Genomic DNA, 16980 nt, shown 5'->3' with positions numbered 1-16980 from the left:
TTGACTGTCAGCCCACATGAATATTTGCAAAACCTGCTAAGTTATTTCATGGAGGAAACATCAATTGTTTTCTGCAACACTTCAGGCTTTTGCAGAGGAGATTCATAAGTGAATAGCAAGGCTGTCATTCCACGTCATTTACCTGTCTAGATGACTTATGCATCATAGTAGTATTGAAGTGTGGGGATTTAGGTTCATGGTTGCTGAGGTAGTATACTCAGTCAGAAAACTGTAGAAAGAATTTTAGCACTGAATAGAGACCTAGAAAGGTCCAAATTGACCCTGTTAGAAAAAATGGTGTGTGGGTGTGCCATGGCATCACAGATAAAACCTCCATTTATTGCTTCTATCAATAATGTTAAAATTGCAATAGTTCAAGAAAGGTCATAGCTGGAGGGAACATCTATGAACATTACAGCCAACTTTAACCACAAGAGATGTGGAATGTACCTAAACCCACACTCAGTTACTGTTAGGCTGCACCTTTTACCTCCCTGAACCGAGGCACTGACCTGAACCTCAGGTAACATCAAGTCTTATTTCCAAAGTTTCTCAAGGACACCTCTAAGATTAATTTGTGATGTGTAGAAAGATTACAAAACATTAGAGTCTTAATTTTTTATTAATATTAAATGTATTTAAAAAGGAAATATTTTCTTGGTAAGGCAAGCCCCACCCCCCACCCCATTTTGCAGAATAGTCCTTCAACAGTTATATAGTTTTCTCACAAACATACACATTTGTGTTGCATTGTAAATCAACAATGAGACATTGACAAGAAACATACAGTAAACCTTCACACTTCCAAAAAAAGCTTTGACAATCCCATGTTCAGTCTGGAAGACATAAGTGCTGACAGGACTGCTGTGAAAAGAGAGCTCCCAGCATCCTTCAAATCTGATTAAAATTAGGTTTATAAAATGGCCCACAAGGATCCATAAATGTCTAGGATTTGCTTATATCAGACTTTACAGATTATGTTATTGATTTAGGACAAAGTTTCATCATTTATGTCATTTGATCTAAATATGACATAGTTAAAACCATCTTTTTCTCTTAATATAAAAGTCATCTTATCCCATTAGGGATCTCCACACCCAATCAGCTTTCACTGATTCACACAGGTGGTTTGGCAGATGTTTTTACGCCGTATGCCCTTCCTGATACAACCCTATATTTTATCAGGGCTTCGGACCAACCGGCACAGGTCTTTTTTAATTTTACTTCCATCAGTAAAAATCGTTTGGTCTTTATTTCTTCTTATTATTTTTGTCCTGAGGCTTTGAGCAAATGCATCTACTTTGGTCAAAACGTTGTGACCATTCTGGCCTTTAAGCGGCGTTTGCTTCTGCTTTGATGGTAGCTGGCTCCAGCTGACGCAGTGGAGGTCCATTACAGCTTTGTCCTTAAGACTTCCAAAGAACAGGGAGACTGATGATCCCGTTGGATGGCGGTCTGATGTGTCACTTCCAGATCATTTTGACCATTTATCATGGAAATCATTAGTGAAAATAAATATTTATCTGTGATTGATGGACTTTTAGGAGAATTTTACTTGTTATGGTCCAAATGCTATCACCCTGCTTTGAATATGAACGAAGGGCTGTGTTTGGATCACCTCTGGCCCGGATCATCAATAGAAAACCTGCTTACATTAACTGTTTTTGTTGTTTTCATTAATAATCTTCCTTCAGAGTTGACTGCATTAAAGTGAGCTGAGAGTAATTTCTTAAATTGGTTTGAAACACCTGCTGTGTTTCTATGTCTCCTAACTGTTTTCATATAATCCATGGGTGTTTTCTCCAAAGACGACCTTCATCTGGCAGACAGGACCAGCTGGACCGCAGGAGTGCGGTGTCCTGTCCAAAACCAGCTTTGAACTAATAACCGGTATTCAGGAAATCCTGAGGCACTTTGGTGTAAATCATATGCATCATATAGAGGAGATAAAAAAAAAAAAAGCTGAGATAATGGTTATCTTGAGCTGAAAAAGTTTGTGTTTATCTGGTTAGAAATCTTTTGGTCAGTAAGACTGAGGCTTAACAATCCCATAGAGTCAGAAGCTGGACACCAGAAGGTCAGGCTTCCGTTGTTACTGCAGTTTACTGCTGAAGGCCATTTCAGTCGCCCACATCGCCGTCCTGGTCCCCTATGAGCCACAGGAAGTGGAAGCTGAGAGCTAGCAGCGCCGTGCCCAGCAGGTCACCCAGAGCCGTCAGGTACGGGATGGAGAAGCTGTCCGGATCTTTGCCGTTCCGCCACATTGAGTGAACCATCCAATCTGCTATGCTTAAAAGCAGCAGCACCTGGAAGAGAGGAGGTTCAGAATGAAGCCGTCAACAGGTCCTGCAGGGAACAATCTTCTTCAGAGGTTCAACCCAGATGGCCTTCAAGCAGAACCCAGCTGTGGTCATTTAACCAACTGGGTTCAAACCCTAAGCTGTGCCTGCCACTCCATCGTTGAACAGGATAAGCCCTACAGACATGTTCCCTCACCTCCAGCCAGTGTTTGTCTGCAGACTAAGTGTGGTCGACCAGTTTTTGTGACAAACACACAGAGAAAAAACTATAATAGAATGTATAATTAGCTATAAAATTAATAGATTTTTTCCTTCATATCTGAACATAAATGTGAAACTCAAACAAAAGTAAATTTAGATTTTATCACTCAGTCTAATTAAAATGAACCTTTTTTCCAAGTTGTTCTCAGAGAAGTCCCTTCTGTAAAATCCAACACACCTGCATAAATATGCCACAAACAAACAAACAGAGCGACCAGCACAAACCTCAGGAAGCGTCTGAACCGCTGCCTCCCACATATATACGAGATGGAAAAAGGTATCTTGTTTTGATCAACTAAAGCTGAACTAAACGTAAAAAATGTGGCTAAAATGATTGTAGGCAGAAGACTTTGACTAGTTACACTAAATAAAATACTAACATTTAAAACTAGCAGTTGAAGGATGCTATGCTGGTTTTTCAACTAACTCCTCTTTTGCTTGTTGGTGATTTACCTGATCAGGAGCGCTCAGGTAATCAGAACCTGGAGCCCCAGTTCCAGCTGTTCAGCAGCCACTGAAGCTAGAAACAGCCCGCTTCCACATTCAAACCTACTTGAATATTCAAAACTGGTATAAAGTTTGTGTCTGAGTTCCAGACGGGTTTCTATTTTTTTTTCATTTGAATAAGGTGATGCTAAAGTTGAGCAAGGTTCTCAATTAAAGGACTTTTTTCAGAGTTTTTAGTATAAGAGACTATTTTTGGGACTTGAGTGGAAGTGTTGGGTTAATCTTTGCACCCCTCTGAACTTCAGGAAAACTTTTTGTAATTAAATATCCACATAAACAAGGACCAAAGTGGAGAGATTACTGTCACGGAAAACTCAAAGGTTTGGTTAATGACACGGCTGAGACGGCTCTCATGCAGCCTGTGGTTACACGCTGCCATAAACAAAACTGCAGACTTGTTTTGTTTCCCCTGAAATAGATGTAATAACAGCTATTTTGATGGTTCTGAAACAAGCAAGTCCTGAGATGTTTCATTGGCTTTCCCTACACTAATTACCTGGAAACGGACAACTGGGAAAACAGGAACTATCAAATGGTATTTCCTTTAGGGAACTTGAAGGAAAACTTTTTATTTTTCTATCAATCAAACTGTTGTTCAAAAGAGCATAAATACTAAACAGCAGAAGCAGTCAGAAACCCAGCAGCAGATGGAAGGCTGAGGGCTTTGTCCCCACATAAGAGGAAGAGCAGCCACAGAGGAGCGGAGCTTATTACAGATGACAACTCCTTCAATTAAAAGTGAAATGAGCTGTTCAGGTTAAGCACAGCATGAAAAACACTGTTTACTTTAAGTCAAGCAGAGAGTGAAGGATGACAGCCTGTGCTGAAAAATCTCAGGGTTTGTTTTTTGATGGTGTTGAGAGAGCTGTCCATCGACAGTACTGACCAAAAGTTTGGACACACCTTCTCATTTGAATGTGAAGTTGTGGTGTGTACTGTATGAATGCGTGTGAAAAGACCAGCATGACTGTAAAAGACCTGCATGACTGTATGGAGACCTGCATGACTGTATGGAGACATGCATGACTGTATGGAGACATGCATGACTGTATGGAGACATGCATGACTGTATGGAGACATGCATGATTGTATGGAGACCGGCATGACTGTTTGGAGACCTGCATGACTGTATGGAGACCTGCATGATTGTATGGAGACATGCATGATTGTATGGAGACATGCATGACTGTATGGAGACATGCATGATTGTATGGAGACCTGCATGACTGTATGGAGACCTGCATGACTGTTTGGAGACCTGCATGATTGTATGGAGACATGCATGACTGTATGAAGACATGGATGACTGTATGGAGACCTGCATGACTGTATGGAGACATGCATGACTGTATGGAGACATGCATGACTGTATGGAGACATGCATGACTGTATGGAGACATGCATGACTGTATGGAGACATGCATGACTGTATGGAGACCTGCATGATTGTATGGAGACATGCATGACTGTATGGAGACATGCATGACTGTATGGAGACATGCATGACTGTATGGAGACATGCATGACTGTATGGAGACATGCATGACTGTATGGAGACATGCATGATTGTATGGAGACATGCATGACTGTAAAACCATCACCAAGTATGAATGATGAGTGAATGAATAACACATTGTAAGCATTGGACACATTGTAAGCGCTTTGAGCGTCTGGAAAAGCGCAGATAAATCCAATCCATTATTATTATTATTATTATTATTAAAAACCTGCATGACTGTAAAAGACTTGCATGACTGTAAGGCTGCATTTACATTGCAGGTCTTGATGCCCAAATCCGATTTCCTGACTATATCAGATTTTTTTGACAACCCGCTTACATCATCTTTTAAAAGTGACCCGTATCCGATTTTTGCATTTACACTATACAATGCTGAAACTATCAAACTTATAGGTTCTGAGGACTAAGTAGCAGCTTTTCCGCCTTCCGCTGACCTCCTTCGAATGCCGACAGTTTGTCGAAACTTCCCCAGGACTAGCTTTGTCGTCGGATTAGTTACAGTTTGCGTCCCGACCGGGACCGGACTGGAAATAACGAAGCCTGAGGCTGAAAGGTACCACGCTGATGGAGCTCCAGCTGTCCTCAAACACTAAAATTGGCGCACAAAAGCACCTATAAGAAGTCATGTGATCTCAGTTGGTGGTGTCCTGAGTTTACGTCACTGACGTACGACTCGCATTTACTGGAAAATATCCGATTTGTCTGCTTACATGGCACACGCAAATGCACCTATCCGATTCGTATTTGATTCATTTCCACATATGAATGAGTCCTGTTTCCGATCTGAGAAAATCGGAATCCATGCGCTTTTGTCGTGTTTACACGTTAACAGGTCATATCCGATCTGTGCCACGTGAGAGGAAAAAAATCGGAATTGGGTCACTTGAACCATGCAGTGTAAATGGGGCCTAAAAGACCTGTATGACTGTAAAAGACATGCATGACTGTGAATAGACCTGCATGACTGTGAAAGACATGCATGACTTTGGTTCTCCGTATGCTTGGATTTTGCGGATCTGCAGATGTCCCAGGTCTCTAACCCACACAAGTAAGAGGGAATTCATTCATTCATCATTCATCTTCCCAACCCGTTTTGTCCCTTTCGGGGTCACGGGGATGCCGGAGCCTATCACGGCCACTCATGGGCAAAGGCAGGGAACATCCTTGACAGGTCACCAGTCTGTCGCAAGGCCACAAAGCCCAGAGCCATATACACTCACACCTAGGGACACATTTTTAAGGTAACCAAATAACCTATGAAGCATGTTTTGGGATGGTGGGAGGAAGCCGGATTCCCCTGGAGAAAACCCATGCATGCACGGGGAGAACATGCAAACTCCACTGTGAGGCAAGAGCGCTAACCACTGTGCCAGCGTGTAGTCTACGGGGGAATATTTTTCCAAAAACATTCAGGAAGTTGCAGACTTTTTTTCTTTTTTTGCAGTCTTGCTGTTCTTTCTGTTAAGAAGGTTTCAAGGAAGATTTTCAGTCCAAATGCCTCATCTAAACTTCAAGACAATGTCATCTGGCTAAACGTTGGGAACGTTACACATCCATTCTAAGAAGAAAGACCAGTTTTAGTCCCATTTCCTCTGTGGGTCTCAGCTGCTGGGACTTTTACATCACCACGTTCCCAAATTAACCTTTACTGATCTTGTGTCTCTGCTAAACAACATCTTCTCCATCTTAATTGTTTGTCCTTCTATTCTCCTGGCTCTTATTTAAAACCCCTTTCACCCCAAACCCAACAGCGTCCTGCCTCTCAGAGAGCATCTTTATCTACCTTTGAGTAAACAGGTGTGTCTAGATGAAGAGGAGTCCAGATAAGTCAGCAGCTTGTTTGTGATGCAGATCCATCAACCAGATGTTGAGACTTCATCTGTGCTGTGATGCACACCGCCCTCAAATGCTTTGATGGAACATTGATCATGTCTTTTTCTGTTTCAGGGGAGGCGGCTTGATTTAACAGATGAGATAAAAGCTGCTCCTCAGATGTTGATTCCTCAGATGTTGATTCCTCATCTGCGCAGATTACGCTGATAAAAATCTGACAACCAGCCTTGACTCTGTTATGAGATCTGAGCGTTAAAGATGGTCATGTTTGCTGAAAGAGCCTTTAATGACCCAAGGACATTCAAATTTGCATAAAAAATCGGAGAGTTGTAATCCCCATTCACGTTTAAAGGTCCTGAGATTGAGTTTCCTGTCTTCAAAGATGCTGTTGTGTGTTTTCCAAAGTGTTTTATGATGCCTTGCACTGATTTCTTTGTTCACACCACTGTGACCACAGACTGCCTGAATGTGCGTCACTGTGAGATCTGCACCGTCTATCATTCCGCCTCATTTTCCGCAGCTTTCACTATAAATAGCTTGTTATTAAAACATAAAAATGAGCAGTTTCTGTTGATGAATTTCTTCCACATATGATGCAGTCATTCGAATGTTTAGGTTTAGGATTGAGACAGGTGAGCTCCACAGTATGACGGACGCTTGAGCGGTCCCTTGTGGTGCAGAGGGCCTCGTCAGAAGGCGAAGCTCTCATTACCTTTGGCAGAAAGCTGTGGTTGTGAACAAAGAGTTCACAGGTACGAGTGCGAAATAACATTTTTTATGCACAGTGGGGGGCCTCCAACTTTAAAACTGAGAGCAAAATATTAAAAAAGGAGCCAGGAACAAAGCCCTAATAGGCCTTGTAGACGTATCTAACCAAAAAGGGGGTTCCATGGCAGACCCTGGACAAAGGGGAGCATCATAGAACTATACCTTTGTACTCCCCCCCAAAGAGCTGGAGGAGGTCTGTGCATCCTTGCTGAAGCTGCTACTCTAGGCGATTCATCACAAACAAGGGGTAATTGATGGGTGGATTTATCTAAACCTTTTATAAATGAGATGAAACAGTTGCCACAGCGTCAGTTCTTGCTGCGAAAACCAGACCAGAGCTGCTGCCCCCCACCCCCACACTCATAGCAACCATAATGTCTTCCTGTATTTCCATGATCAATAACGTCCAATATTTCCGCTGCTATTGGGTCCAAAATGAACCAGAGGGGCAACGCCAATGAAAACCTGGGGATGATGGAGGGAAATGAAGGATTCACCTCCACCTGTGACCACAACAGGCCAAGAATGAACCGACACTTGCTTCCATATGTCTTCCTTCAACATAGCATGATAAACAATATGAGACATATTTATGGTTATGACTAGGTATTTCCTAAATAATAAATCTAAAGAGGACAAGATAATATTGAGGTACAAACACAATAATTACAATTTGCTGCATAATCTAGATGCCCCGTCGTGACCTCTGACCTCCTTTAAAAGAAACAGGCTCTGAACTGTACAGGCTGAACACAAACGAACACATAAGAAGACATTTTTACTGAGCTGACACCGTTCACTGATACACAGTCATGAAAGCATCAGAATAGATGAGGACTCCTCTGTCTCTTCCACCCTGAATATGTATCTGCAACATGAGCTTTTGGCAACAATAATCCAATGAGAGCAGTTACACGCATGTAAGCCGTCTTCCTGAAGGTTCTCGTCACTAAGAGCAGCTGATGTAAGCACGAGTCTCTACCATAATTTTGGATGTTAGTGTTCTGTCCTAAAAGCAAGGACTGCAGGGGATTTTCAAATGGCATTACATGCTGATGGAACACAGAAAACGGGAAACTTTCCTCAGCTCTGCGCTTCTGTTGCTCCAGCAAATCAAATCAAATCAAACTTTATTTATAAAATAGAGCTTCTCATGCATTTTGTGCATCTCGAAGCGCTTTAACATTAAAAACAGAAAACACAAAATATTACAGTAAAAACCCAGCCCACCCTTCCCACTCCCCTCTGTTAAAACATATGACCCATGGCCCCCAAGTACAAAGAATAATGACTAGCAAGCAAATGTTGTGATAGGTAATGCTGCAGCAAATGCATCCACCCGTAAATCATCCTGAAGGAAATTCTGCAGATGAATTCAGCAGAATTCAGCAGCTTTGGGGAAGCAGGAAGTAAACTAAACTCATTCAATAGAATCGTTTGTGGCAAAACTACATGCTAATGAGTTCTCGGTTAAGACTGGACATCGAAGCTCACCTGCAGCAGGGCAGCAGCCAGGTAGACAGACATGAAGATGGGGGTCAGGGTGGTGTGGCCGCTCTTCATCAGGTGTATTGTATACAGGAAGATCGGGTGACCGGGAATTACCAAGAAAAGCAGCACCTGAGCAGAGCGATGGTTTGCTCCTGACAGGTCGTAAACAAGACAGAGATGTTAACGCAGAACTTGGGCTTGTTCATTCACTATAACAAACAGATTCTTTCTAGACAAGGGATAAATAGTTCAATGCATGACAGAGACCAGTTTTAGTCACATATTGTTCTTAGCTTTTCAGAGCAGAGGCTGCACATTAAATGAGGCAGCCAGGTATTATGCTCCAGTTTAGGAGGTTTCTAGTTAGGTTTCTGACAGCATTACCGCTCAACTTCAAAATGTTTAGGCTCGCCAAGGTGCAGGGTAGCTGGTACTGACCTGTGCCACAGAACGTGCGGCAGGGGTAGTAACAACCTTTCGCCTCATCAGGAACCTCCCCAGGAGCGCAGTGGAAATGAAGATGGGTGGATATCCTGCTGGACTGAATGGCCACCAGGTTTCCACCGATACCTGGGAAAAACAGCGTCCTATAGATGAGTGTAGTTAGGAAAGGATAAACCTTTGGACCCCACCTTCCACCAGGAGGGGGAGTCAGGGCTAACTCCATACCCAGGCCCCATCTGACCCCACCGGTGGGGTTTATATTAAATAACTACATTTATAATAGTAGTTGGATTAAGGTTAGGGTTTTCGGATGAGTATAGCTAAAGCTGCAAAAGCAGGTGAATGTGTCTACTGTCTGCTTCATTCTTTCAGTTTCTTGTATTTTTTAAAACATTTGAAACACAGAAAAGAGAGAAAAACAGGAGGACCATCTTTCTCTCTAAAAGAAAAAAACTTTCTCAGAAGTGGTAAAGACGCAAGTCAAAGTCATTTGAATTTATGGAGGAAAAAAAAATTGTAATGGTTCAACAGAGCTGAAAATCTATGAATCACTTTTTTCCTGACGGAAAAATACTTTTTTTTAGCTTCAAGCCTTTTCCAGTTTTTGCTGTTTTGCTCCTCAGTGGGGCATCAGCACACAGATCTGAACACCATGTGTGTCTAACGATGAACCTCGTTTGTGGTGCTTTTCTGCTTCATCAATTGACATCATGTCCCTGCCAGGCAACCTGCTCCTTCCTTATCCCGCGCAGAGTTGCCAGATAGAGTCCCAGCTCTTTCATCCTTGTGCTGCGCTAGAGCGCCCCGACTATCGTGTCAACCTACGATGACCGTATTTTGTGCTCTCTGTGTAAAACAGACTGAGGAGCGCAGGGAAAAACAACTCTCAGCTGCAAAAGGGGAACAGGTAGGGGGGAATAAGCAGGTAAAGAGGCGGGGGAGGGGCTTTGACTTCAAACTCTGTCAGAGAGATGGAAACACGGGCGTCAGATTTGGACGCAGCTTTTACTGCGGGAGCTGAAGCAGAGACTTTTCTGGATTGATCTCATGAACTCAAACATGGAAACATGATTACCATGCAGAACTCTTCATAATAATAAATCTGATCTCTCCACATTCTTCGTGTCTACCATGCATTGATAAACACACCACTCCATGTAGTGATCAGACCATAACATTAGCAGGTAGCTCCGCCCACACGCGACCGCGGTATCAGGCTTTAAAGAACACAATTTCTAAGAGGCGGGGCAGGGCGTTGCACACCCCCAACAACAGGTTAGATGACAGAGGCCATTAGGCGTCTCTAACTGGTGCGTTTAATGGAGCTTCAGTACATAAGACTCCAACAGCCGCACAGCCTAACGTAGTCCGCTATTATATATTCATGAGATATTCATGGCAACACTGATCCCGCAGGTTTTTTTTTTGCCACCCACTCCCGCCCGCAGCACAATTCAAACCGCCCAATCCCGCGAGGTTTGTGTTGGGTCCCGTGGGACCCGGCGGGACCCAATCCCAATGCAGCCCTCTACTTTGGACTGCCAAAGTAACCCATGTGTGTCATCCATCCATCTTCCACAGCTGCTTAATCCCTTTTGGGGTGACGGGTTTGCTGGAGCCTATCCCAGCTACTGTTGGGCAAACACCAACAAGCCCCCCACTCTGACATTCCCTCCTAAAATCACCAGGTAATCTATGATGGATGCCTTGAGGAAGCTGGAGCAAAATCCAAACATGAACAGGGAAAAAAAAGCTGGGATTTGAACCAGTTGCGAGACGAAAGTCCTAACCACTGCACCACTGAGCAGCCCACAGCTGCATGCCACAAGAAGGTAGAGGGGCTGAGCCCCAGGTTGAAGCAATTTACCTCATGAAAGATGAATCCCACCTGGTGGCAAATGCGTCTGCAAACGGTACTGTGGGGGTGGAGCATACAAAACACCGCACGCTACTGGTACCTCAGGGTAATGTCTGTTTAGTTCATCCCACTGTTTATCAGGATGGGACATTCTAAAGGCCTTAACCTTGTTCCATATACGGCTTTAAATAAAGAGCATCCAAATTCATTTCTGCTCTCAAGCAATCAAACGATGATTCATCCAATAAAAGCTTTTCGATGCATTAATCAGCTTTGATTGACAGATGGGAAAAAGGCTGCACTGACTTCATCTGGACTTTCTCCTCAAGGGTGTCTTGGTGAGAGAGGTTTGGGGGAACTCTGGTTTATTCAGGTCACTGGGGCGTGACGGTGAGAGAAGGGATATGCTTCAACGTTTAACCAGCAGGTGCTGCCGACGTTACAGGAAAAAAAAGACTGTAAAAACAATGGGGATCTCAATCCCTCCCCTCTCTCAAAATCCCATGGATCTAGAAATTCATGCGATTTTTACTACTTAGTCATTTTATTTGTCAGAATAACCATTCTTGCTCGGATACCTTCTTCTTAACTATCTTTAAGATATTTTTTCTTTATCGCAAGTTATTCAAGTTATTAACTGACCAATCAATTAAATGATTGACAGATTTGTTTTTTGTTTTTCCCTAACTGCCGGAGAGGAGCCAGGCGGGTGAAGACCAGCTGCCCCTCCCCAATCCAACCAATGTACTGTGGTGTGGGTGTGCAGTGTGTGTTGCAGGTAAAAGGCGAGGTCTCCAGTGGGGTGGAGGACACCACTGCTGCTAAACAGCAGAGCCCCCCCACCCCGGGTTCCCTTTGTGTGTTGTGTGTGTGGTGCCAACATGCATTGTGTGGTGTCTAAAGTGAAAGTTAAAATTGGGGGCAAACCGGACAGAGATTTAATCGTGCCCCCCTCCACCAGGCCACCCCCACAAGGCCCAATGAGTCAAGGTGTCCAATATAAGAGTAAAACTGGAATGGAGGGTGGGTGCTGAAGTGACCCCAACGAGACTCCATTTCCCAGAAAGGAAGGAGCGGGCGTATGGGTCTGCCACTGAGTGACAGTCCCCCCCCCGCCAGCCGCAGTAGGCGCCTCACTTCCCAGGGCGAGCAGGCAGCAAGGAGGCGACCAGCCAGCCGCAGACAGAGGCCAAGCCAGAAAGACAGTCAGTAAGGGAGGGCCCCAGCGCTGCAACTGATGTGCAGGAGGTCCACCACCAACACTCATGCCACTGACATTCCTGAGGGACTGGCACTTTGCCCCCTCTCCCAGGGCGCCCACCTCTTTCTCTTTCAGCTTTTCCCATCAGGGGTCACCACAGCGAAACAACCTCTCTGTCGAGGATGAGTCGCAGGGTTAACTTGGCAATGTTTTACGCCGGATGCCCTTCCTGACGTAACCTGACCGGCACAGAAGCAGAGAAGGGAATAGGGAGCAGCCCGGATTTGAACCCTGGTTTCACGGACGGAAGGCGCTGCAAACCAGCACGAGCTAAACCGGCTCCCCTCCCAGGGCGCCCACCGCCGACCCAAAAAGGAAATAAAGAAAACAAATTGAATTAATAAATATATAAATAAATCCTTTACCCCAAGAAATCAATACATAATAAAATTAAATGAAATAAAAAAAAAAACCTTTCCCACTCTGCTGTGGATGCATCACTGACCCCCGGGGCGACAGATTTCATCCATGAAGGTCTTTTCCTTCTCATTTTGCAATTATTTTAAAACAAATGAAAAATAAAGATTTCCCCCCGTCTCTCAGGCTCAATGCGGATGAACCAGGAGGGAAAAACTATAGAATTAAAAATAAAGGTTATCAAATGGAAAATGATTGATTCAAATCTTGGAATGGTTCTCTCTCAACGGCTTGTACAATTCTCCAGAGTCGCATTATTGACTGTATAAAGGGAAAGCTAAATCTGGTCCGTGTTTAGGTGACACAAATGTGTAAAACGTATTCAAATTTCTAAAAATGAAAATAAAAATGTCAAAAAAACACAATTTACATGAAATTATAATTATGCGAATAAACACATGCATAAGTCACTCAAAACACGGATGTGATTTACAGCAGATACATTCAAATTACTGTATGTGTAAAAAAGTTGATTATTTAATTTGATTGAATAATTATTCCTATATACTTATTAAATGATTATTTAATTATAATTTAATTATTTTTATTTTATTTGACTCATTAATGCATGGAAGACACGGAGGATATTTAGAGATCAGATTTATTTCTTTTTCAAAGTTCTACAAAAGCATCAGGAATCACATCTCCATGGAATCATTCAGTCTCGCGCTGCAAAAACATCTTTCTGCTGCTACTTCTGTGTCTCTGTGACCCACATTAGTTCAAAAGTGGAAAAATAAAAACAAGAATCAAACTACAGGATCATTTTACAATTGTCTCGGTGAACATAAGAAAAATATCGTAGCATTTAGGAGACTCGAGCTGGCTGCCTTTCCATCCCGCACCGGCGCACTGTTTGCGGCCGGCCAGCCGCCCGGGTGCCGGCACAGCAAGCAAACCGCAGGCTGGCGACCTGTCCAGGCTGTATCCCTCCTTCGCCCAACAGTAGCCAGGACTGGCTCTGGCAACTCTGCGGCCCCAGCGGGTAAAGAAAATGGATGCAAACCATCTACCTGTGCAGAGTTGTTGGTCACGTGACTCATTTAATTTGAAAAAAAGTGTTTCCATTGGGCAAAATTACTACCCAAATAAATTCCATTGACTATGAAATACTGTCGATTTCATAGTCAATGGAAATGCAGCGTTCAAGAGGTAGAGGTGTGGAAAGAGGTGGGGACTACCAATAAGCTCACTCCTGTTTGGTGACAGTAGTTGCCATAGATACGGACTCAGAGCGACTTGGACCAATCTATGTCGACTGGTTTCAACATGGCAGCGCCCGTATCAGGAAGCAATGGTAACGGATTTTGCCTGATCTCGCTAGAGCAGGAGGTAAGACATTTTCTATGGGTGACATCACACCACCATAACCCATTGTTTTTACAGTATATGGGAAAAACAAAAGAAAGTTCACATTAATACTGAAAATACGAGCTACAGTTTTCTAAAAAGATAATAGTAATCAGTTTTGCAGGGTTTTTAAATAGAAATTAGGACTTTCATTTTTACAAACTTCTATGTCAGGCTCTTTGGTTTTGTTTCATATTTGAATGTGTTAAAATACAAAGCTAAACATTGCAGATTCCCTGGAACTGGAACAGAATTTACAAACAAACGATACAGAGAATGAAAAAGACTGAGAGTGCCAAGAGTGACAACCCAAGAATAAAGTCTCGTCTGTCTGCAGTAAACAAACAGAAAGGACGTCTGCCCACTTCAGATGTTTCCTGAGACTTACGCAAAGCCTCAAAGCCCACAGCAAAGAGCAAAGTGCAATAGAAGAAATGCAAAATCTTCCTTTTAAGAGTCAAGTTAGAGCTGCTAGGAACAAATGAAACAGAGGTCTGAAAGAAGGCTGTCCCCATCTTTCTTTTGTTTATTTTTTTTGGTCACTCCATATTTTCATTTACATTCTTCCCATTGGATATAAATAGCTGCTGTTTTTTCATACACACAGCTGTTTGGGCACAGGAAATGGCAAAAAAATGTCTTTATGTTCAGTAAATAAGGCATCCTTTCACTCAACAGCTAACAAACCTGCAACCACAAGCCGTCTCAGGCATTAAACGGCTCCCATGTCTGCCAGTTACCGGTAATTAAGACTATGCTGGTATTCGTGTGCCAGAGCTCAAGCAATCTTGGATGAGTCCATTTTAGACAAAAGCAGAGAAAATCCAGCCTACTATTGTGGGGAAAACAGAGTATTAGCTGCTCACAGCAGTCTCATTCAGGGACATGTTTGTGCCAGGGAGCTTTCTATTGTCATTTGGAACCCACACCCAGTCCTTCGGGTCTGTGTAGAGCCACCCAATTGCACTCTGTTCACGTCATCCATCAGCTGTGCTCCAAGGGTCACAAATGCTAATAATTACAAAACTCAGCTAAATGAACGAGCCAACCAGCAGCAGCCCAGCTTCTCTGAGCTCAAACGGTCTCTTCTAACTGTCCCGCATCACTGCAGCTCATTAAGACGGGTTCCATTCAGACAAAATCAGTTCCAAGCAGCAGTCTTGCCTAAGTGGAACAACTCACTTTGGTTCAGAACACTACCGTTTTCAATGCACCTGGTATGACAGATGAGACGCAAAGATGACAGCAGCTAAGATGACTAAGTGGGACATCAAGTCGTGATGGCACGCCACAAAGACGAACGCACAGAAGATCTCTGCAGATCATTAGATTGACCTGCCAACCAGCTCACCACTAGAACACCATCCTCACATTTACAGACACAGCAGGGTGGTAGATCTCAGACAGCCCTGCTCTAGTGTACATATGTCTATGCCAGAGCCCCACAGTTCTCCTAAATCCTTAGTAAAACTGCAACAGCAACTGCAGCTGTTCATCAGCCACAACAACACAGACACAAGATGAAGGTCTCCTGACATTTTACTTCAAAGCAAAGAAAAAGCTGTTAAACATTTAGCAGCAAGAATCCAAAATCTGTCTGTTTACAGTCTTGCAACATCTTCCTCTGAGGTTTCACCAGCCTCCTCCCACCTGCTCCAGTGTTTCAACTGCTACAACTATGATGCAGTAAAAAGAAAAACATAAAAAGTAAAAACATAAAAAGGCCTTTTCAGACAGCATCTTAGCACTTCTATAAGGTGGTAGGTTGTAGGATCAAAGAAGGTGGAAGCATTTCCTGACGGGAAGATGTTTTTCAGCTTTGTACAGTTTTCTCCACATCACTATACGTTTTCTGCCAGTGAGGCTGAAGTGGATCTGATCATAGCTTCTAATCAGCACAACCATTCATTCGTCAGCGCTTGAAAAGGCTGTGGACACAAATGACCGGCTTTTCTAATCTTTCCATCTCTCATCAAAGGGACTGTGAAGCTCAATGACTATTTTTTTACACTGGAACTAATTGTTCTTAAAACAATAATCGCAGATTCGATCTGAATGTGTTGACTTTCTGCTTCAGACCTGGCTCATTTGCATAATTTTGATGGTCACTGCAGACTCCAGACAGCAGGAGCACTGGGGATGCAGTTTGGGTCTGTTTTAACGAAGGGCTCAAATATGTGACAAAGTCCAATAGAAGCACAAAGACCCAGGGTCAGTGAGAAGAGCTCACCAGAGCAGCAGGATGGGCAAAGACATTCATAACACCCAAAACCTGCTTCTGCAGGTTGAGTATTTTAGCAAGGATACAGCGTTCGAAATAAGCGGTTATCCAACCAGATTTCACGGAGGACAACCAAAAATGAACCTGATGGTTGTCCGTGTGACAACCTGGTCTTTTATTCAACTTTTTGGTATTTTTCGACTAGTTTTCAGGTTTCAAGGGTTAGTTTTTAGGCAACCTCTGAATTGAGACGTATGCAGCAAATTCTTTCTACTGACAAACGAAGTGCGTGCATCCTAGTTTATCCTCTCTGTTTCTACATGTGCACGTTTCAATAAAGATTATTCAAATAAATGTGTTGACCTGGCGCGACCGCTAGAGGTCTCCAAAAACACGTTCAAAATAATCAGCCCATTAGCAGAAGATTTAAAACACATTCATAAAACACTATAAAATTCACTCATAACAGAACAGACTGACATGAGCTGAAAAAAAACTTTTTTCATGGGATTGATATGAAATTCTAACTTTTTAAAACAGTCTTTGTATTTTATATTCTTTAAGCAACAATTATCAAAACCAAAGAAAAAAAAGAACCAATGTATTTAAATCTGTGTAAAGATACTACTTATAAAGATATTAGTTTCAATTTTTCGCAATACTTTGTGTAACCAGATGCTTCAATATTTATATTTTTCAATATGTTTTTAATATTTAAAGAGTTTTTTAAATGTCCATCATAAGATGCAG

At 42.8% G+C, this 16980-nt stretch overlaps 1 protein-coding gene across 2 annotated transcripts in view; it reads right to left on the bottom strand.

Annotated features, from left to right (window-relative positions):
* Positions 1-687: 687 nt before the first annotated feature.
* slc41a2 (solute carrier family 41 member 2) overlaps positions 688-16980 on the bottom strand; it is a 29311-nt gene continuing 13018 nt past the window's right edge. For both annotated transcript variants that reach the window (XM_020714011.2, XM_004082970.4), the window contains exons 9-11: positions 9118-9249; positions 8683-8831; positions 688-2306 (exon numbers count right to left, since the gene is read on the bottom strand). In XM_020714011.2, the coding sequence (XP_020569670.1) occupies positions 2121-2306; positions 8683-8831; positions 9118-9249 (467 nt within the window). In that variant the 3' untranslated portion in view covers positions 688-2120. The remainder of the gene's footprint in view (positions 2307-8682; positions 8832-9117; positions 9250-16980) is intronic.

This window comes from Oryzias latipes, chromosome 23, assembly GCF_002234675.1.
Source record: "Oryzias latipes chromosome 23, ASM223467v1".
Classification (NCBI taxonomy): domain Eukaryota; kingdom Metazoa; phylum Chordata; class Actinopteri; order Beloniformes; family Adrianichthyidae; genus Oryzias; species Oryzias latipes.
This window is presented reverse-complemented; position numbering and strand designations above follow the sequence as displayed.